This window comes from Falco biarmicus, chromosome 2, assembly GCF_023638135.1.
Source record: "Falco biarmicus isolate bFalBia1 chromosome 2, bFalBia1.pri, whole genome shotgun sequence".
NCBI classification, from domain to species: Eukaryota; Metazoa; Chordata; class Aves; order Falconiformes; family Falconidae; genus Falco; species Falco biarmicus.
The window spans coordinates 57,127,686-57,154,819 of NC_079289.1; the positions used below are offsets into that span (position 1 = coordinate 57,127,686).

Genomic DNA, 27,134 nt, shown 5'->3' on the forward strand with positions numbered 1-27,134 from the left:
CACTAGTATTTGTCCTGCTTGAAATGGCATGCAGAGTGGTGGTGTCTTGCTGATTAAAACAGTGATGTGACAGTTCTGCAAAATCTGGAGTTTGGAGATTATTTGATGGCACTTTCTTGTTCTAATGAGTACAGTTCAACTCAAGATGTCAATGTGGGGTAACCAAGAAAGATAACTGAAAAGAAAAGAATTCACATTATAATTGGAAAGTTCAGAAAAGAGAGAGCACTAGAACTGTGCTCACCATTTCGTTATGCTGAGTTTTGAAAACAACACAAGGTACTATCCAGTTGATCATCCATTTCCAAAAAGCAAGCAGGTGAAAACAGCTTTAAGGCACAACTAATTAACACAGAAATAGGTATGTATTTTGGAGGTGGATGACCAGATGTGCTGAGGTACAAGTATTTGAAACAAACCAAGCCTCAGGTCATTAATTTACACTCTGTTATTACCTGTACACTTCCTTGAGTGAACTCACCCAAGGAACACTGTGTGGATGCTCCACTGACTGATAAATGAAACTGTCAATTTAAGTACTGTAGGTGGTGGTCCCAGGAGATATTTTCAGTAATGTAATGAACGAATCTTACTGGCTTATGTAAAACCCAGATCTGGTTTGTCCCTTGAGTCTATGTAGATGCTGTTCAGTGATCATCACTGTATTTTGTAACAGACCTTCTCCCAGGCTTTTCATGGGTACTGAAGATAAAGATGATATTAACAGTAAGTGCTGAGGCCTGTACGTATTTTTGGTGATGGAGTTTTGTGTACTCAAAAGGTATTTGAACAGACATCTCATAGAGGTTCAACCATTACAAAGATGCATTCAGAAAATACAGTTCTTTGAACACATTGTCATCTTCATAAACGGTGACCTGGGTTTTGCACATGGAGGCTTAGTATGACTAAATATCCATGTGGACTGGACTGGCCTTTCAAAAGGCAAGAAATACAGTTCTGAATTGCTTTCCCTTAATCTTCTTTTGATTGACCTCTTGGGTGGAGTTGGGAAAAAGCTTGAATGCTGCTATCGGTTTGCTCTCCCTTCTCAATCTGGCAAAATTAAACTCCAATACTTTTGTGCTAATTCACAGTGAATCAGATGTGTTAATCAAAAAGAATACTTTTGACCCCTAAATGAGCTGGTTACAGCTCTGGTTTAAGATTACAGATTGTTATAATAGGCGCTGTTTTTAGCGCTTAGTCACTGTTCATCCACAAGATTAAAGATTATTTGGCACCGTTAGCAAATAACCAGTGTGCCTTAGAAACAGCAGAACCCTACGGAGGTGGGTGAACTGTGTTGTGCATCCATCTGAAGTCTGTTTTTCCTTAACTTTCTATTAGCAGCAAGCACAGTCACACAGGAAGTAATTAAAAATATGGGAAATACTTTATATGTATAATGTAGATGTAAATACTAATTGACATGTTGAAAGTAACTTTGTGTCTTTGTCAAACAGACTATGTAGACTTGCAAATTTATTTTGCAGCTTTCAGACCCACTTCAGCTACTAGTACAGCTCTGTGGGCAAAGGTTGAGAGGAGGGTTGGGAATTCATTGTGTTTTTTCAGTTGTTCAGAGAAGAGGGAATAGATATGGCTCAGGTTTCTCTTAGCAAGTTGAAGGAATTTCAGCCCTTGTTTTTAGACTTGCAACTGCTTGAGGCTTCAAAGCTATGTATGTGTGAAAGAGGAAAAGAGGGAAGGAGGAATACGTAACAGTGCTAATCTTATGTTAACATCAACACAAGGGTTGAAACCCCAGCTGTAAGAACACATCTGCAGTGGCAGAGGGTATATTCAAAACACATGCATTCAGTGCTCTCAGAAACAGGTAATGCATCACAAAATACCTTGGTATCCAGTTCAGCAGGATATTAACTGTATATTCAAGTTCTTAAAAATCTGTAGCTATTTTTCAGTTTTAATTTCAAGAAAACTAGTATATTTAGTTACAAAATTTGACCAGCAATTTTGATACTGAGCAATCTGTACAGTTTGAGAACATTTTAGAGAATTTGTCAGACATTGAAGAATCAGATACAAGGGGAGAGGATAACTGTAACAACTGTATACATAAATAAATAAATAAATAACCTGTGGTTTCATTTGGAGGAAGAAAATAGGAAGCTTTATTTGCTTATTTTTACTTCTGGTCCAAGTGCTGAGAGCACTTAAAAAACAGGAGAGAGAGAGAGATTTACTCTGTGTGTTGTCAGACTTCTAATGTCTCCAGCTGAAAAAGGAAATTAAGCTGGAATCCCGGTTCCTTCTGTTCTTTTGTACACTTGCACTTTCTCGCAACAGGGCAGCTACTTGAAGCAGAGCAGGAATGTGTTGCCAGTTTGTCTTACTCTTGCTAACCACATGGGAAAAGCTCAAGAGCAGAGAGAAAAATCTTGTCCTTAGTCTGTTTTGTCCACTTTTGCATGGGGGCAGAGGAACTCACAAACCTGCATAAGCACTCATTACTGGGTACAGGAGCTAAAAATGTTGCTTGTTTTTGAGAGGGAGGTAGCTCTGCTGTAGACTTCTGCAAAAATCCAGCTCTGTGGGTTGCATTAAAAGAATACAGTTAATAGGCAAAATAAACCTGATCATTATTAAAATGTCTCATTTCTCTCCTACAGTTTGGTAATCTGTTTCAAATTCCAGATTACTGAGCATAGAATCACAGAATGGTTTGGATGGAAGGGACCTTAAAGATTATCTGGTTCCAACCCCCCGCCATGGGCAGGGACACCTTCCACCAGACCAGGGTGCTCAAAGCCCCATCCAACCTGGCCTTCAGCACTTCCAGGGATGGGGCATCCACAGCTTCTCTGGGCAACCTGTGCCAGTGTCTCACCACCCTCACAGTGAGGAATTTCTTCCTCAGATCTAATCTAAATCTACCCTCTGCCAGTTCAAAGCCATCACCCCTTGTTGTATCGCTACAAGCCCTTGTAAAAAGTCCCTCTCCAGCTTTCCTGTAGGCCCTCTGTAGGTACTGGAAGGTGCTATAAGCTCTCCCTGGAGCCTTCTCTTCTCCAGGCTGAACAACCCCAACTCTCTCAGCCTGTCTTCACAGGAGAGGTGCTCCAGCCCTCTGATCATCTTCGTGGCCCTGCTGTGGACTTCAACAGGTCTACAGCCTTCTTATGTTGGGGGCCCAAAACTGAATGCAGTGCTCCAGGTGGGGTCTCACAAGCGTAGAATAGAGGGGGAGAGTCACCTCCCTTGACCTGCTGGTCATGGTTCTTTTGAGCAGAAGTAGTTAGATTTTATATCAGTCAAACAGTAGTGTTGTATTCATATACTATTTAAAGGGAAAGTGAGAGTATGTATGTATTGGTATATGACATTACAGGATCACAGACTGGCTGAGGCTGGAAGAGACCTCTGGAGGTCATCTGGCCCAACGCCCCTGCTCAGTCAGGGCCACCCAGAACCAGTTGCCAAGGACCATGCCCAGACAGCTTTTGAAAACCTCCAAGGCTTGACAACCTCTCTGGGCAACCTATACCATGCTTGGTCACCCCCACAATTTTCTAGATCATTGATGGCTTACTGACAGTCACTCTGCAGGGCCCCCCATACACGCTTGTCACTTTGGGGCATGAAGGCTTTAGTGTTGGCAAGGAAATACCACTGAATGCATTAGGTTACTTTTATTGTTTAGCTCGTGAATCCTCAGCAGTGGACAGTCCACTCCTGTGCACCAGGAGATAAGAGTTGAAACTGCTTTTGAACTGCTGCCACATGTGGGACATAAAGATATGGGATCTCTTATCAGAAAGTCTTCAAAGGCATCTATCATCAACTGTATAGAAACCTTTGACACATTAGCTAGTTCCTATGTGAAACTAGGTGGACTGGATGCCGTGTCTGTGTTTTGAAACAAAACAGAATTACCACTAGAAGTCTTTACAGATTTGCATGTTCTAAAGGTGTCTTTTGTTGTTTTTTTTTTTACTTTTGAGTGATGATTTTGTTATAGGACTTGATGTAAGTCATTGTAGAAATGAATGTTATATTTTGCAATTTTAAACTACTTGGAAGAAAGTTTTATGATTCAACTAGCACAGCTTTCAGTGCTATTATAAAAAACCAAGTTTTACAAAATACATTTTAGCATATATATGTTAGTGTTGGAAATTATTATTTGCATTTTGGAGTTAATCAATAATGCATATCATACAATCTCTGGAGTACACAGACTTATGCTGTTAGATACAGTAGCTACAGACAGGGATAGAAAGTTCCTGCTTAATCTGCAGATTTGTAATCTATACTGAGAAGAGGGAATTGTTGTCTCTCTACTTCTGTTCATCCTTTGCAAAAGAAGAGAGATTAAAGGATGTAATTTGAGGGGTGACATGAGTTTTGTACCAGAACTGTAAAGAAGTGGTTTCTTGGGACTAAAATGATTGCAGTAATCACAAAATAACAATTTTCTCTGATATGAGGAATTATGGATAATTTAGCAGGGTTCCTTGCCAAAGATTAAGCGTTTACATTCATTTCTAACAGTTAAAAGATATTTGGAAGCACTAGTGTAATCCCTTGGGATGAGGCTTCATAAGCTGCAAAACCATCTGATAAATAGATACTTAAGCTTGGTTAGGACTTTGTCCCCTAGAGCCATATTAAGCTTGGGTTTATCTCATGTGCCATTTGTTTCGGATGCTTTTATTCAATAAACTGTCTCTGATTAATCATAACATTTTGTCAGATGCACTCTGTTTAATGTGCCTTTATGTGGGTTTTTTGTTGGTTTTGGTGTTTTTTGGGGTTTTTTTCCCAGCTAGAAAGAACATAGTGCTGCGTAGGGAAGTAAGTGCCCTTTCACTGCAGAAATTATTTTCCAACAGTCCAAAGTAGTCCACATCCGAGATTTTGTTGCAAATGCTTCGAATAATGGTTTTAGTAAGCTGGAAATGCTGGATTACTAACTTCATTGGTTATTTTTGTCACATTAACCTTGAACTGCTAAACGAGGCAGTAGTTGCTGTTTTGACTGCAAGCAGGACTCTAGCTGGCGTCAGCAGCTATTGTGCTGTTTTGTGTTCTCTGTCTGTAGTCAGACTCTTCTGTTTCACTTTGGTACCTGCTGGCATTTACCTAAATTCTTGAATGGCAGGTGCACTGTGACAGCCAAAAATATGTATGTGCAAACTTATGAAATGGATGTCTTACAAGGGAAGGGCACTCAAAATGTAAAGCCAAGACAAATTATGTCTATAACTTGATACTATTAGCAGCTGTTGTCGACTTCTGTCAGACAAGTTATTTAAAATGAAGTGTTTATAAAGCATCCTGTATCCCTCTACCTGAGTAATTTACTGTTAAAAGTATTAAGAAAGTTCAACTCTAATTCATTTGAGGTATCTGTAGAACAGGGTAATATAATAGACTGCTTGTATCGTTTTCAAAAGTGCCCAAAAATGTTTATGTTGTAAACACTAAGGTATACACTTTTTCTTTCCATTAAAGGGACAGGCAAGTTTTTTTCTTTATAGTTTATCCATGGTCCATTTTTTGCAACTAGGTAAAAATCTGAATCTTCTGGTTTTGAAGCATCTGTATTTGGAAATATCCTGCTGATTAAGCTCCATATGAGACAATGTTTATTTCATTTTTAAGTGAGAAGAAAATATGATTGTAAACAGGAATCTTTAGCTTTATAATTTTTGTTTTAGAACTGCCAAACCATCAGTTTCCCACCACAGTTCTGGTTTTTGAATATCCATCAGTTACAATTTCATGAATTCTCACTGCTGGCAGTCACACACATGTTTTCATTTACTGCATTACGGGTATTCTCTAGACAACCAGTCTGTTGAAAAGAAATTAATCCCAGCAGTGAACTAAGATACTGAATTCTCAGCAGTTTGTGTATTCATGTTTTTACATTGAGGCTATTTATATCTGAATTGAATTAATTTGAATATGTAACCAGGTGGTTGTGGTTAAGTCTTTTATTATACTTTGGATGTGAAAAGCCAGCAGAATGCAACTGCAGGATGGGAAACCTCCATAAATGCAGTTGGGAAATGCAGCATTGTGTGGTTGAAAATTCAGCTTGTATTTCTCTCATTTCTGTCCATGGTTTCAGGCATGACCAAGATCAAGGAATACAGTTATACAATATATTGTAACTGGAGTATCCTAAGTAAAGTGTACTGTATACAATTTTAGATCTGACTCATTTTAAAATTTCACTGCAGATGAAAACCTAACAACTTATTGCTGTTTTATCTTGTGGTTCCCATTTCACCAACAATGAAAAGATGCAAATAATCCAGATGACATTTTAGACAACCTCTTTTGAAGGAGACTAGAGACTTTACAGATAACTTGCAAAGCCTGTTACTAAGCTGCAAATTGATACTGAGCAGGGTTGTGCTTTTTCTGTCTGTCTTCTCCAAGGAATATTCAAAATTGTTGGCTCAAGAAAGAAGTGGGCTTAGTCCTGAACTGCACGTTATGTGGAGCAAAGAAAGTAAAAAGCTTTCCGTTTGTTTCTGTTAGATGTTAACCGCTACCCAATGAATTTTCTTCAAACTGGGTTGCTCTGTTTAAGTGGAGGCTTGCTTACAATGCAACTTCTGTCTGTAATTATCTCCTCTGCTCTGTTTCACTAAGATTGAAAGTTAAAGCAAAGTGAAAAATGGAAGGGATTTTTATCTCAATCCCTTGATTTGGTTCTCTCAGTTTGAGAGAATTTCATAGCAAAAACTGGAGAAAGTGACAAACTTGGAAGATTATAAAGGCAAGTAAAAACTCCACTGGCAAATTCTTTAAGATTATATTAAGCCCCAGTTAGGCATGTCCCTGTGATGTTAGTCTTAGCCGTAATACTTGGTCATTCTTGCTGTAAACTGAATAGCAACTGCATGGAGTGGGTAGTAGCAGCTCCTGAAATCTCTGCCTCTGTCTGCCTACAAGACAGGAGTATCCTGTTCTGGAGTTTACCTTTGGTAGGACATGGGTGAAACGATTGCTAGCCCTGAGCAGTTTCTGATCTTTGGACACAAAGGGATTTAGGATGATGGATACACTAGGCTTTTTTTTTTCTCCAGAGGTTGCATTGAAACTGGTTTTGTTTCCTTCTCAAAGGCTTGTACTGGAAAATCACTGTTTATGATGTATTACTTCTAGTAGCAGTCTCTAAACACAGCCTGCCTTTTTCAAGATTACAACATGCCGGGAATCAAAAGTTTCTGAAGCGTTAGTAAATAATTGCATAGCTTGTTTGCAAAGAACTATGCAGGCAGTGACTTTGAATACATGCAGATAGTTCAGCATTTTTAATAATAAGAGTATGTGTAGCTAAAGGATTAGAAATATCTGTTTTAGAAAGTGTTCTGTTGGTTTCTTTTTCACTGTATTGATTTTACAGATTCTTTTTATCTAGTGAGTAATATATGCGTGAGGAATAATTTTGTAATCCCTTGTGTCTGAGGGGCAGCATCTCTGTTGAAATGTGCTTCCCAGATCAGTGTCAATAGGAATATTCTCTTCTGTCTTGAGTCAATATACAAAGAAGAGGAAAACTGATGCAGTTTTATTTTGTAAGTGGTAAAAAGAAAGGAAGGTATATGGTTGTTTTGATATGTAAACAGTGGATGATTTTTTTTCCTGCTGTGTGTACAAGGTACATGTTGATGAAGTGGGGAAAGATTGTTTTGAGAACACCCATCAGACACTCTCTAATCTCACGGAAAACTTCTGACATATATTTGATTTAGAGAACATTATAGTGTATTCTGGTTTTCTTTCTGTGAATTGCTGTATTTGAATGTGATCAGGTTCTTTTACTTACTCGCCTGCTCCTGTGTCTGTCTGCCTTGAATTAAATAATTTCCACAGGAGCAGTTCAGGAGTGGTGGTGGTACTCTTATGCCACAGCAAATAACATTAAACAGAGAAAGTACTTTGAAAGAAACTTTTTTATTAAGAATTTTATTTCTGTAGTGAATACCTCTCTATATGTTGTGGCAATGGGGAGAAACACATCTGACAGAGAAATCATTTGTTTGAGGTCTAATTTATTTGTACTGCAGGGAGCAACCCAACCCCAGTGACTTGCGCTTGTGCTTATGGTGGGCTTCCCTGAGTTTTCTCTCCATGAAGGGCAGCTCCCTGCCCTGGCTGAGGTGTCATTCCCCTTGGTGAGGAGCGCAGGTACAGAAAGTAGCTGCCAGGATATGGCCATTCCTTCCACAGAAAACAAGAAATCAAGACGCACAAGCCTTGGCTGGCATCCTTCAGGCCTCTGCCATGGGTGTAATGCAGCTGCTGTGGACATCAGCCCTGAAAATTGTGAGGTGCAACTGAGCATTGAGGAGTTGTTCTTGGTATTTTCCTGGCGTTGCCTTGTGTACAAAGAGGACCATGATCGGGAGAGCTGTCTTACAGTATGTGCAGTGAGACCAAAGCTGAGGCTGATGTAGGGTGGAAAGGATGGAGAAAGGTCAGCTGATTTGGGGATGGAAATGGGGCTATTGCAGCATGTTGTCTGTCCATGAGCTTCAGTCCCATTCCCCAGGAGATCAGCAGCATTGAATGGCAGGTGTGCTCCTGGCTTGCCCTGCTGATTCAGTGGGATGGTTACAGGTGAAGAGCTCCATACTTTGTTCCTTCCTTCCCACTGCTTCTTGCAAAGCTGAAGAATCATTCCTGGCTAAAAGCTGAACAGCAAGTTCTGTAAAGTTATACACTGCCTTAAGTGGTTCTGTAGCCATCTTCTCTTTCTGCTGTCATATTTAATGCATGTCTTCTCAGAGAGTATACATACAAGTTTAGATAAATAATTTCTCAGTAATTCCTGAGGTACTCTTTGGTTCTTCTGGTCTCTGCAGGAATGCCACTAGGCTCTGTCTCCCATTTTATGTGAGAGAGAGTGTATGCAGGGCATGCAAAATCACTGCCTGGAAATGCAGTACAAAATAACTAATTTACCTCTGTGTATGTTCTATTCAGAGCGGTCAGTTCTGTTTTTCTCCCAAGTTACAAAATACGTATTGGGGGTGGGCAGGGGAAGGCTCCCACAGCAGATTGTTAGACTTCAAATGTAGATAGAATTCTGTAAGTATAAAAATCAAATACAATATTCTCTAATAGCTATCTGTGAAATCGGTGTCTGTGAAAGCTTCTCTATTCTTACAGTTTTCTAGCTAATCCGTGTACTTTGGGAAGGGAAAACAGGCTGGGAAAGAATGTGTGCTCATGAAACTGAGGAATGACCCTAGGCAGCTCTGTGTAAAAGACATCAATTGTTTGCACAGCAATTAAAGGCTAAATGGCCTACTTCTTATTAGCTAAGTCTAATTTTGTTTCTAATCAGGAAACTAAATATCAAGACAGAAAGGATTTTTCAGATTTTTTTTTCCAGTGGCTATTACATAAACATTTCATGTCAATGCACCTATCTAGGAAACCACACATGAATGGAGCAGTTGTGAATCCTTGTGGTGTTGGTGGAGTTGGTCTTTTTTGCTGCTACTACTGTGATTTAGAAGAGCTTTTAGCTTCTGAAAAATGTATAGCAGATGTACTGTCTTAAGTAAAAAAGCATTCAACGTAGCAATAAAAAAAGTTCTGCTCTTTCCAGGACACCGCTCTGTTACAGTTTTTCTCCCAAAGTTAAAATTGCACCCTATTGATCTACGCTATCAGCGATGTCACCTTTTTTTCTTCCAAATCAATCAAATCAAGCGTCCTTTAAGAAGAAAAATCAATTTAGCTTATTAATTACTGAACTCAGTATAGTGCCTGAAGGCCAGAATGTCATTTCCCGTAAGATTTGCTTTAAAAATACAAACTAAGTTAGAGCACTGACAGCTTGTCATCAGAAAGGACTCAATATTTCAAAAAACCCACAAGTAATCTATTCTACCTGATACAAGCCTGTCTTAATATTCTAATTAGGTGGGTTTGGTTGTGTTTATTTTGTTTTGTTTTTTTTCTGCCATGTGTTTCATACAGGCACTTCAGTCAGCTGATATAGCCAGTGTCTGGGCAAAATGTGACTACAGCAAGCTACCAGAAGGTTGTACCTGGTAATGGATTATTTTCCCATGGTATAAGGCTCTTCAGTTTCTCAGCCCTCAGCAAAAGATATTATAAAATATAGATTACCTACTCATAAATAAAGGAAACAAAATGGAAAAAAAAGGTCTTAAATGAAAGTGGGTGTGTTGCAACTGTTACTGTATATTCGTAGTTACCAGTGTTCCTCCACTACACTGTCTCTCAAAGCTGCATGGAGAGAGTAATACTTCTTAGTGAAAATGTGCTTTAACATTATATTTTTTTGGTGACAGTAGAGAAATGTTTTGCAATGGATATTCAGAATTATTTGTCTTCTGAACCCAGTAGTTGGTATGTGTAGTGTGATTTGAATGGCTGTCAGGAGTAGAGACAGTAAATTCATCTCAGAGTCAAAGCTCTCTATAGAAAATGCCAGCTAATACTCAGTATCTTATAGTCCGTGAAGCAGAAGGAATTCAATTACTACTCAGAAAGACAATGTAAAGGCTTCTATGCCCCTGGTTTCACCAGAAGCAGAACTCCAAGCTAATGTGGTTAGCCAACTAGCAGCTTCTAAAACTTTTATTAGAACTGAGCTACGCTAATCCAAGCTATGCAGTGGGCTTAGGAAAGTAGAAGGGGTCCTATTCAAACAACAAACAAAAAAAAACAAACCAAGAAAGTTCAAGCAAAAACCCCCACTTAATTATTAAAATATTTTATCTGACAAGCCACCTCACTTTTCTTCTGACTTTGTTATGAATTTTAGGCCATGTTTAGGACTTCCAGCTTAACGATTAACTTAGAATAATCACAAGGAATCAAGCTTAGATTTTGTGTGTAAGGACTGTATGATTAAAGTAATAAACTCTTACTGTGGACACGTCAGCAGTATAGTCTTTCATCACTTTCCCTTGTCAAACTGTTTGAAGGATTTAGTTCCCACATTAGCCCTGATTTGTGTCTGTATTGTGCAGTATATTTTTCCAGAGGGTCACTTGGCTTGCACAGCTTAAAATAAGAAAAAGAAGTCATCAAAAAACATTTATCCATTAAGTGAGTGTTAACCACTTGAGGAACTTCCCTCTAAGGAAATGCATCTGAGTGTCATTTAAGCAAAGATCATGTTCTGCAGCCGAGCTGGCCAGGCAGATGCCAGTGGGGTTCTGCATAGCCACTCACAGAGCAGCTTGTGGGATTGGGACTGAAGATTTGTTAAAACCATTCAAATATTAAAATCACATGCAGGAGGAAACAGGAAAAGAAAAATGGAAACCACGGTCATTAAAAAAATATGGAGTTTGTTGTTGCTTCTTCAACTTCCAAGTTTGGGGGGGAAAAAAAAAAAAGTCATTTGCAGAAATATTCTCACATTTGCCAAACCCAAGAGTTTAAACATCCAGTTGGAAGGACTTAAGAATCATGTTGGTAGCTCTTATGTTCATAAAAATCTTTCTTCGTCTACCTTTTAAACTTTCTCTGACCTTCCTGGCATTGCACGTATGACAGTTACAAATTGAAAAACTGAACTTGCAGCACATACAGAGTATTCACATCAAGATTCTCCGCCTTTCTCAGTTGCCTTCCCCACCTTGTCAAGGGTCCCATAAGTGATGGCATCCTTTTGCTTATGAAAGGCGTGGTTACTGGGCTGACTCTTCTACATGGTGGGTAAGAAGTAGCTCAGGTTACTGTTACCAAGTTCAGAATTGTCTCTGCTTTGCAAGGGGTTGGCATGGGAAGGCTATCCTGGTTACACAGGAACAGTTTACACCAGTACCTGTTAGGCAAGTAGATCACAGTCCTGTTGCATTCTGACAGGTGTTTTGTTTCGTTTTGGTTTTTATTCAGTCCCTTGCTGGGTTATGTAAGCTGGAGCAAAGAATATAAACTTTGACTTAAAAAAGAGTGCTTGCACAGGGTGACAATATATGGTGGTATAAATGAGAAGTTTGTTCCACCTATGATTGGGAGTTTCATGATATTTTCACACAATGATACCATTTTAATTCACTTGTTACTGTACTGGTGTTTTAAAATGTGCACAGTACTTTTCATTAAGGGTGTTTGCCTGACCCTGAATTTGTCACTGAATTTCCTTCATCCAAAATAGTTCATGAAGTCGCAGAAATTCAATTAAGTTATGAAGTGCTGTTCATCATCTTAATGATTCATCTTCCTAGTTCTCAGCAAATGTAATGTAAATACAGAGGCTTCACTGAATTTTAAACTAACACATTTCATTCTGTTATTTTTTCAGTTGTGCTGACATACCAGTTCTGAGTTGCAAGCTAGAAAAAAAGCTTTGCTGTGTACAGCTTTGCTGTGCCTGTTAACCATTTCATTTTTCTCTTTCTTTTCTTTTTTTGGTTTTCTTTAAGCTCCTAATGTCATAGTACTCTAGAACAGAGTCTTGATATTTGTGAATGGAGGGCATGCATTTTGGATAAAGGGTTGGCTCTGCTGATCACAAGCACTAGCTAATGTATCCTTATGTCACCTAAGCTCTCAGCTTTGCTCTTGATTCGGCTGAGCAGGCTTTATGCTAGCATCTCAGTTTTCTCAGGGCAGCTACTCTTAACCCCAAGCAGAGGTCGGGATGAGAAGTGGCATTCTAGGAAGATATTTAAGGTCTGTGCAGCATTTAAAACACCACCACCAAGAAACCCCACATTACTCAAACAAAATTAGTAGAATCTGCAGTTCATGGTTCCTTCTGCCCAAGTAGATTTTGCCTTAAACAATCATTGGATAATGTCCTAAATCTGAATAGATATTTCAAAAAATTCAGTTGTACAGTAGAAGGCAAACATTGTGTTTTTAATGTCTTCAAATTAGTAGGGCCTTTGTTTGATTTTCCACACACGGGAATCGACCATTGCCCAGGGAAGCTGTGGATACCCCATCCCTGGAAATGTTCAGCACTAGGTTTGATGGGGTTTTGAGCACCCTGGTCTAGTGAAAGTGTCCTTGCCCATGGCAGGGGGACTGGAACTAGATGCTCTTTAAGGTCCCTTCCAACCTAAACAATTCAATATTTCTGTGATTCTTGTGCTTGGAGGAGGACATCCAGTTGCTTTCTTTCTGGAAAAAATCAGGATCTCCTGATTGGAAACAATCCATCCCAATATACAGGAAATGAAGCAAAGGTGGCAAGAAGCTTGTATGGATGAACAAGTTACTCCTGACTAAACTCAGACATAAAAAAGGAAGCGCACAAAAGTTGGAAGCAGAGACAGATTCAGCAGGCCCAGAAGGAGTATAGAAATGTGGTCCAAGTATGCAGGGATGGGGTTAAGAAAGACAAAGCCCAGATGGAATTGAAGCTGTCAAGGTACATGAAGGGCAACAAGAAGTGCTTGTCCAGGTATATCAGCAACAAAAGGAAAACTGGGGAAAATACGGGTCTGCCACTGAACGGGAACGGAGGCTTGATCACAATGGACAGGGGGAAGGCTGAATGAATTAGTGATTTCTTCACTTCAGTCTTCACTGGTTTAAGACTTGCCTTTGGGAAGTCCATGAGGCCCCCCTAAACCAGTGAAAAAATCTGGGGCAAGGAAGATATACCCTCACTGGAGGAGAATCAAGTTAGAGAACATTTAAACAAGCTGGACATAACAAGTCCATGGGACCTGATGGGGTGCATGCATGGGTGCTGAGGGAGCTGGCCAGTACCTTTGCAAAGCCAGTCTTGAAAGGTTGCGGTGATCAGGGGAGGCCTCTGAGGACTGGAAGAAAGCAAATGTCTCTCCTAGCTTTGAGAAGAGTTAGAAGGAAGATCTGGGGTACTGCAAGCTGATCAGCCTCATCTAGATTCCTAGGAAGATGATGGAGCAAATAATCCTGGAAACCATTTTGAACAGATGTAGGACAAGAAGGTGATTCAGAGTAGTCAGCATGGATTTATAAAAGAGAAATTAGTCTTGATCAACCTGGTAGCCTTCTGCAATAAGTTGACTGGCATGGTGGATAAGGGGAAAGTAGCGGATGTTGTTTGTCTCAACTTTAGCAAAGCTTTTGATGCTGTCCCCCATAACATTCTCATAGATACTGGTGGAGTAGAAGTTAGGTAAGTAGATGGTAGGGTAGACTGAAACCCATCTGAGCTGCTGGTACTCAAAAGTGCTCAAAGATCAGCATCACAAAGTTCAGCTAGAGGCAAGTCGCTATTTGACACTGAGACCAATACTATTGTACCGTTTTAATGACCTGGATGATGGGGCATGACATGCCTTTTACAAGTCTGCAGCCAATTCAGAATTGGGACTAGTGATTAATACAGCAGTTGCTTGTGCTGCCATTTAGATGGACCTTGACAAGCTGAAGAAATGGGCAAAGGGAGCCTGGGGATGGACTGAAGGGAAAGCACTTTTGCAGAAAAGGCCCTGGTGGACAACAAGTTGAACATGAGCCAGCGATGCTTCACTGTGACAGAGAAAAAGCTTCTTCCCCATGAAGGTGGTCAAACACTAGAACAAGTTACCCAGGGAGGCTGTGGTATCTCATCCTTGGAGGAGATACTTAAAGCTTTAATTGAACAGGGCCCCAAGGAGCCCAACCAAACTCTGAAACTGGATCTAACTTTGAAGTTGGCCTTGCTTTAATGGGGTGGGAGGGAGGCTGAACCAGATGATCTTCAGAGTTTCCATCCAACTTAAGTTATTTTTTAATTTTCGGATTGTAGCACAAATGTTATAAACAACACTCCTTTCACCTAAAGAAGCCCTGGGGGAAAATACAGGCAATGGTCTTTCATGTTTGTGTGCTGCAGTACAAACTAAATCAAAACACATGTTTCTGTGGCTTATAGTTTAATAAAGATTTTCCCACGTGTTGAATGTATTTAGATAAAAATGAATGGTTTTCTCCAGTGTCGTCTTCAATTTCATACAGTTTCTTTGTTGTTTTCTATTGTTTAAACTGTGCCAAATGCTGTTCCAAGTCAGTTTTTTCCTTTTGCATGGATGGTGTCTTTTTCTTCTTTTTCTCCTGTAAATTATTCTCTTTGGAAGAATTCAGTGTTACAGTTCTCCAGGACACAATCACTTGAGTTATTATTGCTGTTCCTTTTCAACAGGCACAAAGGCCCTACAGTGCTTCCTTTGCTGAAGGCCCTGCAAACCAAGCTTCTGTCGATTTTCATTGTGACTTAACTTCAGTGGGGGAGTATAGCAGAATTAAGAAATTTCTTCTTTGCCACTTTTTCCCCTCCCTCTGTGAAGTTGGATTGATCCTGCTTTCACCATCTAACCTGTGAAAATTAATTCTAGATAATAAGTTGACATTCAGTGGACCTGAATCTGAAAAAGATAAGAAAAGGCATATTTTTTCTCATGGGAGCCTGCTTTTAATGTGAAATAGGATACTTCTTAATCCACCCTAACGTTATTTTTCTCTGAATCTATGAAGTCTTAGGCAGTAATACTAGATTTTCACTTGTGTGCAATTCTCACTCTTGGTTATCTAGATATTTGAGTAGAATGGAAGTTTTGCAAAGAAAAATGTTGGGAAACACTACATTTCTAGAGTCAGAACCAAGCCTGAGCTGTTTGTTTTAATCCAGAACGCTCCAGGTCTGAGAAACTTCCAGCCAGTCTAGATCGGGATACTTATTGATACCTGATGGGCTGGATGTAAATGACTAAAATAGAAGTATTTAAGGTCCTAATTTCCTGTTGATCTTGGTAGAAAGTTAGTATTATTAGTGTTTTATTTGACTTAGACCAATGTGCTTATTGTATTATTTTGGTGGGAATTAACATCAGAATTCCTGAGGTGCCTGGAGGAAAGGATTGTAAAGACTTCACAAAGGCTTGCTTTATTTTATTCTTGAGATAAGAGTATAGGAGGAAAGGACATTTTGGTGTGTGGATTCTAGGGTATCTGACTTTGTGCTAGTAGAGAAGATGAAATTAGGATGTTTGGGAAGGAGTAGATACTAATTTTGCTATGAGACATCACCATGAAGGAACATCAGTTTGCGTAGGATATGTTTGGTATTCCCCACACTGTGAATTTCAAGGGTTGTTTGGAGTCATCCACTGACAATAAGAAAACCAAGCCCCAAGTCTGACAAATACTAACTCGGAAATTATCTTTGCCTGCAAGATGTTTTGTTTTAATATAAATTCAGCCTTACTCATAACTCTTTGAAGGATCTAGGCCAAAATTTGTTACTGTTGAAGCTAATAGGTTCTAACATTTTGGACTGAAAGAAATTCTAAAACCTTTTGGAAATCTGTAAAGCAAGTGATAAACCCCAAGAAAGTACCCACTTTTGTTTAAAAGGAGTTGAAGTCTGGATGTTTTCTGTATGCACTCTGATGAGCTAATGATCTGTGGAATGAGCAGGGGACGTGCTAAACATCCCTGCTCAGACATGTCATTTCTTGCATCCTAAACTCATCTGCACTGATGTCACCCTAGACTGTAACCATTTCTGGTTGTGGACATTGTAAGTCAATTAATGCTCTTCTTTTGCTGTATATAAATATTGTTTTAATTTTGACCCTTTGAGACACCTTTTTTTTTTTAAGCAATATTTAAGAGCCAACATATTTTAACATTCCAGTTGGTATCTATGTTAATTTGAGTTCAGTTTGTTCCCTGAGTTTTTGAGATCAGCTATTTTTAGCCTGGTTTCCTGAGGAACTGAAGTTTATGGGATGGCTGTATCTATCCACCTGTCTTCCACTGAGCTTTTTGAAGCCAATGATCAACTATCCCAATTTGGTGGAGAGAGTGAGGTTCTCAATGCTGTTAAGCACTGGCAAGTTTCATCAATAGCTTTGGTTTGGTACAGGGGAGACACAAACAATTACCCTATCTAAGGGAAAAGGTGTAAGATAAGCTCAGCAGTTGTGTTGTGTAGTTTGGTGGGAAACCAGTTGAGCCACGACTCAGTGCTGCTTCTCACTCATGGGGTAGTGAGAAAACATGACCGAGATCTGAGGCTGCTGTGGCTGGGGGGGAAACTGAAAGTATTTAGGTTGGGAAACATGGGCTGTGGATTGTTACAGTTGGGGAGATGTGTGTAGATTATGGACAGGGACCCCATATTGCTGTGGTGAGGAGAATGTGTGAGTGTGTAGCAAGAATGCAAAGCATCAGTTTTATTGCTCTGAAAACTGCTTGCCTTTAACAAGGGAAGCTATTGTATAGACGCTATTCATATTCCTGAAAGCCTGTAAAAACATATAGCTTATTCTTCAAGTTGGGAGAGGGCTCTTGGACAGGGCACACAGGCTTTCATATGGAGAATTTGCACCTAAAAAAGAAATGATCTCAAAGTCCTTCAGAGACAAGTTGGGCTTTGTTTCTCCTTAGCCCCTATATAAATGAAGTTAGGATTTATTACTCGGTGGGAAACTGGAAAAAAGGAATGAAATGAGACCCAGGATTTTGGTTATGAATGGTAATGTGATTGTGGAAACAAGCTCTGAGCTAAGCTCATAGCTCTCAAAGACACCACACCTAGTGATGATTTTTAAGAAATTTTTCCTAGCAAAGGTTGTGCCAATACAGTTTACTGCCAGAAGACAGTTCTCTGGTTTCAGTGTCTAAAGCTAATACTGAAATAAAGCAGAGATTTTAATTTTTTAGAAGGAGTTTGCATTCTTTTCTTCGGTGTTTAAACAGTTCTTGAGAAGCTCAATGTCTAGATAATCGGTATCTGTGATAGTTATTAAAGGAAGAACGCTTCCTCTACATGGGAAAACAATTTTTTTAAGTTCTGTGCGCTCCGATGAAGGGAGGATTAGCACCAGGAATCATCACATGGGCTCTGCAATTGTGCTCATCGTAAAATACAGGACGTGAGTTTTGTTGAAACGGCTGTCAGCTGTGATACTCTGTTTCATAAGCTCTGTTACCAGCAAAATCTGTTCAGCCTTAAATCTCCAAAGGCTTCCTTGGGCTTTGCACTGCCTTCTAGTTACATGAATACTTGTAAACAAAAAGCAAAACACAGGACTAGAGTGTTACATTGTATTTTTCTGTCCCCTTCTCCTGTATAAAGCAGGTATGCATTTATCTTGTCTAGTTACAGATAAGCTTGCAGAGAAGTTTCCATGGCAGTTAGACACTCCGTGTTTTAATCTGGTTTGGCAAATTTTGTTTTACTTTACAGAAGTAATTTCTGGGAGAACAGAAAAACACAGATTTTGGTTACAACAAACAAGAACAGCAAGACAAAACTAGGTTTCAGTTTCTTTTCTTTAAAGCTGATTACCCCTTCAATTTTCAGAATCCAAATCAAAAACCCTTGCTTATAAGCCTTAAGTCGGCTTGTGTATCCATTCAACTCAAAGAGGGCTGGATAATTTGTAACAGAAACTTAGACTTAAAGATCATGCAGTAGTCAGCTGGAATGCAGAAAATGAGGTCATGTTTTTTGACCTACAGTTGATTCTGCATTGCCCTGTTGTATCACCGAAATGCAGCAGTAAAATTCAATGCATGTATAGTTTCAGGAGCTGGGAGTTTTTATAGTTCTTTTATTTTACTGCTTATTTCTGCAACCACATTTGGGATATTTATCCTAATTGACCTTTATGTGTTCCTCGTGTAGAAACACAGATTCTTTAAAATATTAACAAATCAATCTGCTGTACAGATCTGTCTACAGTAAAGATTTGTCATTTGTGAGCTTGTCTTAGAGAAAAGCTTCTCCTTTTTGGTAGTGAAAGTATGTGAGGAGCTATATTTTTGCTATGCCAGTTCCTAGAGTCGCTACCTATTCTGTTGTGATCAGGATATAATCCAGCCCAACAATAATGCCCCTCTTCCCCAAAACCCCACCCCCCACCCCCCTTTTTTTGGTGTGTGTGTGTCAGCCTGTTGTTTTAGCCAAATCATTTCCCTGAATGGATTTCCCAGTAAGACAATTTCTGCCATGTATGTGAAGTTGGTGAGACTATCTGCAAGGTTAAAACTTGAGAATTAGTGAGAAGTGGGCTCCAACAGCCTTGGGAGGTGGGGGTTTGTCCTGTCCTTGTCCTCTCAGTACTGGGAGTTTGTTCTGCCATTGCATAGCCTGACTCATTGAGTGAACTATTCTTGGAAGATAACTGTGTTTAGAAGGCCTTTTCCTCCTTGTTTCCTTGTTGCCTTCTCAGGTAGAACATCTAATTGTCCTTCTGATGGGCCTGGAGGTTGTTACTGACATGCCCAGGAAAGCAGCAAGAGCAGAGAGGAGAGAGGTGTGGGGTTAAGCTGGAAGAGCTTTGGAAGGCACCACCCTGACCCAGAAAAACATCTGCAGCTGCCTACCCTGGAAGTGGCTGGCTGTTTTTCCAGTGGAAAGGAAGGGAGGTGCAGGCACTGAACAGCATAGTTTGGGGTGAGGCTATGTGTGGGGTGTTACAGGGTCAGGCAGTTGTCATGGTGCTGTGTTTTGGGTAGAGCAGCACTTCTGCATCTGCGTGCTGCAGTCCCCCATTCTGCTGTAGTCAGTAGACTGGCAGAACCCCGTGGTATGAAGGGCAGGCAGCACCTGGTGAGGGAAGAGGCTGAGATACTCATTGCCTGTGTGGATGAAGAGCTCAGATGTGGAACAGAGAAGGAGAAGAGCAGAAAATGTTTGTTAATTGATTTCTTACTGGTTTTGTTCCTTCTTTCTAATATCTTAAAAATATACCATGCTGGGCTTTCAGTTCTATCCCATTCATGGCTTTAAGCCCAGAGAAACCCATGCTTCAACCATGAAAATTGTTCCTGACAGTCATTTTCAAGTACAGTCACACTGTAGTTCTTGATGATACTGAATGTTAGCAAAAGGAATGAGGACATCAGATAGGAAAGGAAGATTACTGTGGAGGAAAGGAAAGAGGAAGATCTGACAAAGTGTTAAATCAGAACATCCCATATGAAAACTGGGTTCGTGCATGCCTATGTCAGATGTACTTCAGCTCCACAAAAATGGCTTTTTCAATGTAGAAGATAGTTTAACCTGAAGAGGTGAGGCTGGGATTTTGCTTTTGCCTTGTGCCATTTTCAAAACACTTTCCTTGCCAGCAGGTATTCAAAAAATCCACATTGTATTAATAATATAATTTCTCCCATCATTTACTTGTGAAAACTCAGTTAACCAAAACTTATTTTTAAATGCCTGTTTGAGAGTTCATTGACTGATTACCAGTGTACCAACTTTATTTTTTAAAGGAAATTGAGTATGCTGAACATTTCCTGGGCTGCTTGATTACATATAGAACTTAAACATTTTTCATATTTTTGTCAGATAAATATTACTACAAGAGGATAAATGCAGTTACGTGCAAATACATTGGTAGTTCCGTATAATAATAGATGTGTGTACTGACTTGTAGGCTCATGGGCAGAAAATGGTATTTAAAGACACACTGAGAACCAAGTGCGAAGTATGTACCGATAGCAGCAGTGCATTTGCTACAAAGCTTAATGTCGCGTTAGCAATGTATGTAGGCTGTAAACGGTAGCAATTAACACAAAAATGAGCAGAAACAAGGATGACAAGTATGTAAGTTTCATGGTCTTAGCTTGACATTTCCTCACTAATTAATTGTCTAAACATACCATTGTTACTTGCTTCACAAAGGAGCCTTGTGTATTTCCAATATTTGATATGCATCAAATCCATTGCACTGAATTTCTGTCAGTGCATTTACCTAAACTGTAATTTGACCCAGAATTTGTATTTGAAGGCCACAGCTATCCTCAGAGCTGAAAAAAATATATATCTAGAAGTGATTTGCATTTCTTTTATCAAATGCCTCTTATGTATTGTATACCTTTGCATTTTTTTCATGCTGGTTTCTGCAGCCGTGACACTGGAGCGGAGTTAGGAGAGCAGTGCAGTATAACCAAGAAGTTTTGAAGCTATCAAACCTGCTACTTACATTTAATACAATTTTCGAAATCTTTACCCTCCATTCTAGGCTTTAAAAAAGTCCTTAAGGTAATCAAAAGTTCAGCTGACAAAATTAATTGTATTTTTTCCATTACAGTACTTGCTGCTACAGGAAGATATGGAATCAAATACTTCTGCTTATTTCTTAAGAGCTAGGTAATTTTTTACCATATTAAAAGCTATGCATGCTAAGGTAATTGTAATAAAAATCAAAAATTAATCAAAATAAACCAGGGTATAAAGTAGTTGTGTTAAGGAGGCTGAGAAGAAACATGTGTTTTCTTGGACCCCAAGCTTGGTAGATCATAAGCTGGGAGATGACTAAAGACTTTGCTCTTCTCTGCAGGGTCACATCAGAGGCAGGGCATTGAAATGGATTGACTGTTGATAGGATTTGCCATACTGGATCATGCTTTCAACTGTGTGCTGCTTTTCTAGCCTATTACAAGCAGGCAGACTGGACACAAAGGCTGCATTGAAATATAGGTTAGCTTATATATAGTACAGTAGTTAAGAATAGCCTCTATTTCATGAGTAGTATAGTTTGAAAGCGTTGTTTTTATTATCATCTGCAACAAGGATCTCTTCAATTCAGAATTTGTATTGGGATGTTTCACAAGTATTTCTGAAAATTAAGAATAGAATCAAGATAAATGTAAAAGTTGAATAGATCCATTTTAAGAATTTGAAGCTTGTTCTTTTGCATTGGAAAGTAGGTGAGGTACATGGAAGGGAGAAAATAATAGCACATTGTATTGTTTTCTGAAAAAAACCCACCTTGCTGTTTCCAAGTTCTTCCTCCTGGAGAGAATATAAATTGCTGGTTGGAGTTTTAAAAGTTGATAGAATGCCTTCAGAGTTTTTCAAACTATCTTTGGATTTGCTTTCAAAAAAATCCAGAACCTAGCACTTTTAGAGTTTAAATATGATACGCTTTATTTCTTTCAACTACCATACACTGTTGGTTAGCTTCATCTAGTTCGGTAATTCAAAGAATATCAGCATGGCAAAGCAAGCTGGAGTTAGCAGAGCAAATGGGAGAGCAGGCTGACCTGGTAATGACCCTGAGGTTTTAAACTTATTTTCATATTATATTCAAGTGTATATTCATGCTGCCTGAGTTGTCAGCATTTCAGGGGCAGACCTCCCTGGGATGACTATAAGAAGTCTTTTCTGAATGACAACTCTTCTACATGGAGTTCTTCTCTGTTTTCTGTCCATGCATGCAGGGGCATCTCCACCGTGTGCTGGGTGTAGTTTTCCTGTACCTTATAATTCTTCTGATAGATATTCAGTGACCAATTTCAGATGTGCTTTTCAAAAAAGTCAGTAATACAAAGATGGTGATCCAGTTATATTCTGGCTCTTGAGGCTCAGAGCAAGAACCTAAGCTAAAGGCACAGGAACATGTGACCACCAGTAGAAATGGGTATGCCTTGTCAGTTCCAACACTGGAAACCGGTAATTTTATCCCAGTTTCATCAGTGGCCACCAACACATGGAAGAGCTGCTGAGACACAGGGCTGCATCCTGGCCCTGATCTGGTGAGGCACTCTAACCCTACAGCTCCTGCTAAACTGGGAGGTACTTCTGGCTGAAACCAACCCAAGTGATGACAGTGAGAGAAAAAGCTTTTCTGACAACTCGCTTAAACACTCGGCACATTTAGAGAATGTGTGACAATATGTTTTGTGTGCTAGATAAGAAATACCTGAGAGGCCAAAATCTGTGTGATCTGCTTATATGAGCACCACAGTTCTTGCAGGATCTAACAAGATAATTAGGTAATAGGCTTCCAGCAGCTGCTTTTGTTATACCTAGTCACGAAAAGAGGAAGAAGTAGCCTATAGCATATCAGGAAGCGATAAAGAAATAAACAGAATATAGAGATAAAAGCAAAAGGTATAGGTTATCATGGAAAGGAAAGGACTGTGCACAACCCTAAAAGCTTTGATTACTCAGCATTATGTTCTTGTTTGCATGTGACTTATTTTACCAGAGGACAGGGTGACAAAACTGAGCAAATTGCTCTCAGTCAGGGAATGTTTAAAGGCCAGATCTAAGGATGTTACAACTCCTTCTTGACAAGGAAAAAGTCATCTTTTGTCCTAAATGTGTGTGTTAGTGTGAGTGTTTTCGTGGTTTGTGTGTTTTTAGGAGAACCAAATGCTAGCAGTATAGATGAGAAAGAGCAAGTTGCTAGTAACTCCTTGCTGCACCTGCTGCCTTTATATATCTGCTTCCTTGCTGTGTCTGCTGCCTTGTCTTACAGAACATTTCATTTTCAGAGATCAGACAAAAAAAATACAATAAGCAGGTTCTGTTACCTGTTTACCATCATTTTTTTCCGCAGAACTTGCAGGCTTTCTTTAGTCCCATTCTCACCATTTTGCATATTCCTACCCATTTATTAGCTTTTCTTCTTCCATTCCATTCAAAACGCATATGCATAATGTAGTCTTTCTGCAGGGCCCTTATTCTGTCTATATTTAAGTCTTTCTTGACTTGAGTTCACTGAAAGTGAATCTTCAAATGATATATATATATTGCCAGTTTGTTCCATTTCCCTTAAATTCTTTATACTTCTTTATCTAGCTTCAGGTTTTGACTTATTCTAAGACAGTAGGTCCCATCTTGAAAAACTAGAAAGACCTTTGCATGTAGTGTTAGCCTACAAAAACTGACAGCTGAGTACTGAAGCACTGTTGAGGCTAACAGGAGCACAACTGAGTTGTTGCCCACTGAAGGAAAAAGAATGGCAATGGTGCTCCAAGACAAAGCTGTTTGGGTTATCATGATAATTTTTCTAGCAAGTAGAGTTGGTTGAATATATTTACCAGCTGCAGACACAGTAATTGTGGCACAGATTATGCCTAGTAGGTTGGATGGTCTCAGGGAGGAGGATGAAATTTGCAGTGACATTCTGCATGTATTAGAGCAAAGCTCTGATCTGTAAAAGAAGTGAAAGTATCTGTGGGCCCTGCCCTGTGGTGAAAGCATATAGAAACATGGGGAAATTGTCATAGTCTGTGGATTGTCCAAAATATATGACTCTACACGTGCATTTGCCTCAGATAACAAGAAAAACAAAACAAACAACTCCCAACTGAGAAACCACCCACCTTTCTTCATAGAAGTAATTCGTTAGTTGAGATGACTGGTGTCACCGGGTAGCTGCAAAGCATTCTCTGTCTCTGACATTTTTAAGAGCTTCCTTTTCAGATCCAGGGTGGTATTTTCAAGTTTGTGTCTCTGTTAGCTCCTGCCTCACGTCTGCCAAGTCCCTACAGCTGCTGCCAGGTCTGACCCTTGTCCTTTGGGCAGGCTCTCTTGTTGACGGGCCACGTCTTGTCCAACTTGATCATACAGCCTCAGGAAATCATTCATCCAGGTCTGTTTGCTCTGTAAGCATTCACAGGGCTTTGCTGGGCTGAGCACAGAGGGCAACTTCCATCCTCTGTTGCCCGTCCCTTGAAAAATGCTGATTTAGAGTAGTCTGGCACTGCTCACCTGTTATCTCCTGTTCAGATCACAGCTCTTGATTATTTAGATTCACTTAATGGCTGCCTGCCTGAGCTGTGGCTTTGTCTCTGAGGATTCCTCTGGGAGCTCTGCTCAATGCAAGTAAGATATACTGCATGCTTTATAAGAGGCCTCTCTTGTTGTCTGCACATTGTATGTTATAGCTCTTCAGGGATTCAACTGCGATAGTTACATTTTACAGCAGTGACTTACGGCGTCCTGATGTTACGTATAGATCACTTAATTGCATTTCAGTCCTCTTTTGCAAAAGCATCAGGCAAAAAGAGGTATTTTCAAATTAAAACCCGAATTAGATATTTTTAAAACCTATGTTGGAACATACCCACTGTTGGATAAGTAACATTTGTTTCAAATGTTACTGCACATACTGAAGCCTTTCTTAAGAGCTGTATGAAGAGATGATACTTTGTTCTGATCTGAAGTTGGATCACTTGGAGAAACATTTTCTGCATGAAATGAAGAATTGTTCTGCATCAACAAGGGAAATGAATTAAGAGGAGATATTCCCCCCCCCGCCCCCCAAGTCTCTTGTAGTCCATTACACAAGAAGGAGCATTTATTTCAGTTCAGAAGTGTAAGATCTAGTCAGTAGATTATGTGAGTTTTTCTCCACGAGTTTTTCTCTTGTTGTTTCTCCACAAGAAGACTTGAGGGGAAAAATGTGATAGCGAATGCTTGTTAGTGAGATCCTTTTCTTTGGAGAAGCGAGCCAGAGCCTAAAGTAAATGGCATTTTTCTTGTACTTGTGAATTTGTTTTATTTTTATTTTTTTTTCCCAATGGTTAGCAAAAAAATACCTTTTTAAAGATGGAAGAATTTTAATTAAACTTGCAACGGCAGGTTGTACTAGATAGGAATGTGACTTCTAGTTTAAGTGCAGTGGTGTGTTTAAAAAAAACCCACACCCCAAAACTGGAGAATTGTTTTCTCTCAAGCACAATAAAATTAAATTTGCTAGTAAATAATACAGACAAAAAAATCTCACAAGTCTGTCTGAAGCAAAAATTGATATTGACCTTAGTGTAGAGGTATAGCAGTGTTTAAAGTGTTCCAGGCAGGATTCATTCTTACTTAGTCAGAAGCAAATTTAAGGCTGGGGGTGGGGGGTGGGGGGGAGGTTGGAAGGAGGCAGATATATAAATAATTGCCTCCCAATCTGGAATTTCCGCTTGGTTCGTGGCCAGCTGGAAGAGTGGATGTCTTGAGGCAGGACAGTGGTGGTTAGTTTTTCTCATCATTAACAGTCGAGAAAGTTTGTCCTTTGACTTGCTGTTAGCTGAGAAAGATGTTGAACGGTTAAAAACTGAGCTGTCCATGGGTACGTTCAGTTTGTGCAGCAAACTGCGTCTTTTAAATGCATTATCTTAAATTAGTCATAAAACATTGTTAACTTTGACAGGAGGGGGGCGTATTTAATATACAGTGTTTCCTTACATATGCAAGACCTATTTTACTACATGTTTAAATAATTATGTAGTATAGTATTGATATCACAGGTGTTCTTAAAGGCTGGCGTGCTGCATGTGCTAATGTGTTGTGCAGAAATGCGGCCGCGTGTGTAGCTCCGAAAGATGCAGAGGCCTCTGGTGTTGGGGACCAGCCTTACTGGATCAGGGCCTGGGGAACAGGTTGTCCCTTAGCTCTGACACAAATATAAGTGACTTTAAATTAAAAACCACCAAATTGTTGCCATTTTCTTTCAGTGCGAACCAGAGAATGTTGGGCTTGGTTTGCTGTGGGCTGCAGAGGCAGCTGTGTCTAGCCTGTGAGAGCCCAGGTGGCATCTCAGGCCTTGTCCCTGTTGGTGCTGGGAGATAGCTTGGAGCTCATCCCTCCTCACCTGTGCCCTCTCCATCTGGTAGCCCTGGCTAGCCTGTCAGGCCAGGGGTGCTTGCTTTCCGTCTGTATGCTGGGGCCCCAAGGGCCTGGCCGCCCATGGCCCAGGACCCCATGTCAGCCCCTGCCCCAGCAATGGCCCAGCAGTGCTGGTCTCCCCCTCCCCACAGAATGGCCCTGGCCATCCCCTGAGCCAGGCACGTGTCCTGACCAGGCCTCAGCTGGGACTGCTCAGGTGCCCGCTGGCTGCCTTTCTCCCGGCCCAGGTGGCAGGATGGGCCTTGCCCTGCCGCCCCAGGGGGAGCTCCCACTTCTCCCGGTGCCCCAGCCCACCAGGGGGCTGCCAGGCAGTGCTGCTTCCTGAGGCTGCAAGATCGTGGATCATCTTCAAACCAGACAGCTACTGTTTATTGCAGCGAGTAGACCAAGAAGTGTTTTGCAAGAGATACACCCTGCCGTTCTGCTACTGCCCCTGCCAAGGCTTGTCCACAGATTCCACAGGGGACGGGGGCAGTGGAGCTGGCTGCTCTTGGTGTGCCCTTTGCAGCCTCACCACTCGCTTCTTCCAGGCCTTTCTCAAGGAGCTGTTACCATTTTCCTTCTTTAGTGCATGGTGGGGGTAGGAGGGATTGAGGTTGTTTTCGATTGTCACACAGTGCTTTCAGTGCCAAGAGCCCTGCTCTGGCTCCCTCCGATTACTCTGAGTCAATGTCTGACTTTCTTCTGAGGCGTTTCTGTTTAATCCCCCCCCCTCCTAACCTTCCGGAAAAAAGTTGTCTTTCTCCTTCACTACTCGCCTCCCCCACACCTTTCAAATGAAAATTCATTCACTGGCTTTCCAAAG

At 40.3% G+C, this 27,134-nt stretch overlaps 1 protein-coding gene and 1 long non-coding RNA gene across 7 annotated transcripts in view; one reads left to right on the forward strand and one right to left on the reverse strand.

Moving 5' to 3' along the window:
- FARP1 (FERM, ARH/RhoGEF and pleckstrin domain protein 1) overlaps positions 1–27,134 on the forward strand; it is a 213,174-nt gene that overhangs the window by 60,035 nt on the left and 126,005 nt on the right. Inside the window, exon 1 of one of the 6 annotated variants that reach the window (XM_056329830.1) lies at positions 24,489–24,535. The exons of the other annotated variants lie outside the window; for them this stretch is intronic. Within the exon in view, the coding sequence (XP_056185805.1) occupies positions 24,530–24,535 (6 nt within the window). The 5' untranslated portion in view covers positions 24,489–24,529. Of the gene's footprint in view, positions 1–24,488; positions 24,536–27,134 lie in introns of those variants that run through there. 6 annotated transcript variants of the gene reach the window in all.
- LOC130145229 (uncharacterized) lies at positions 17,999–24,384 on the reverse strand. The gene is made up of 2 exons (XR_008820414.1): positions 24,034–24,384; positions 17,999–18,163 (listed from the first exon to the last, which is right to left on the reverse strand). It is a non-coding gene; the product is annotated as an uncharacterized LOC130145229 (long non-coding RNA).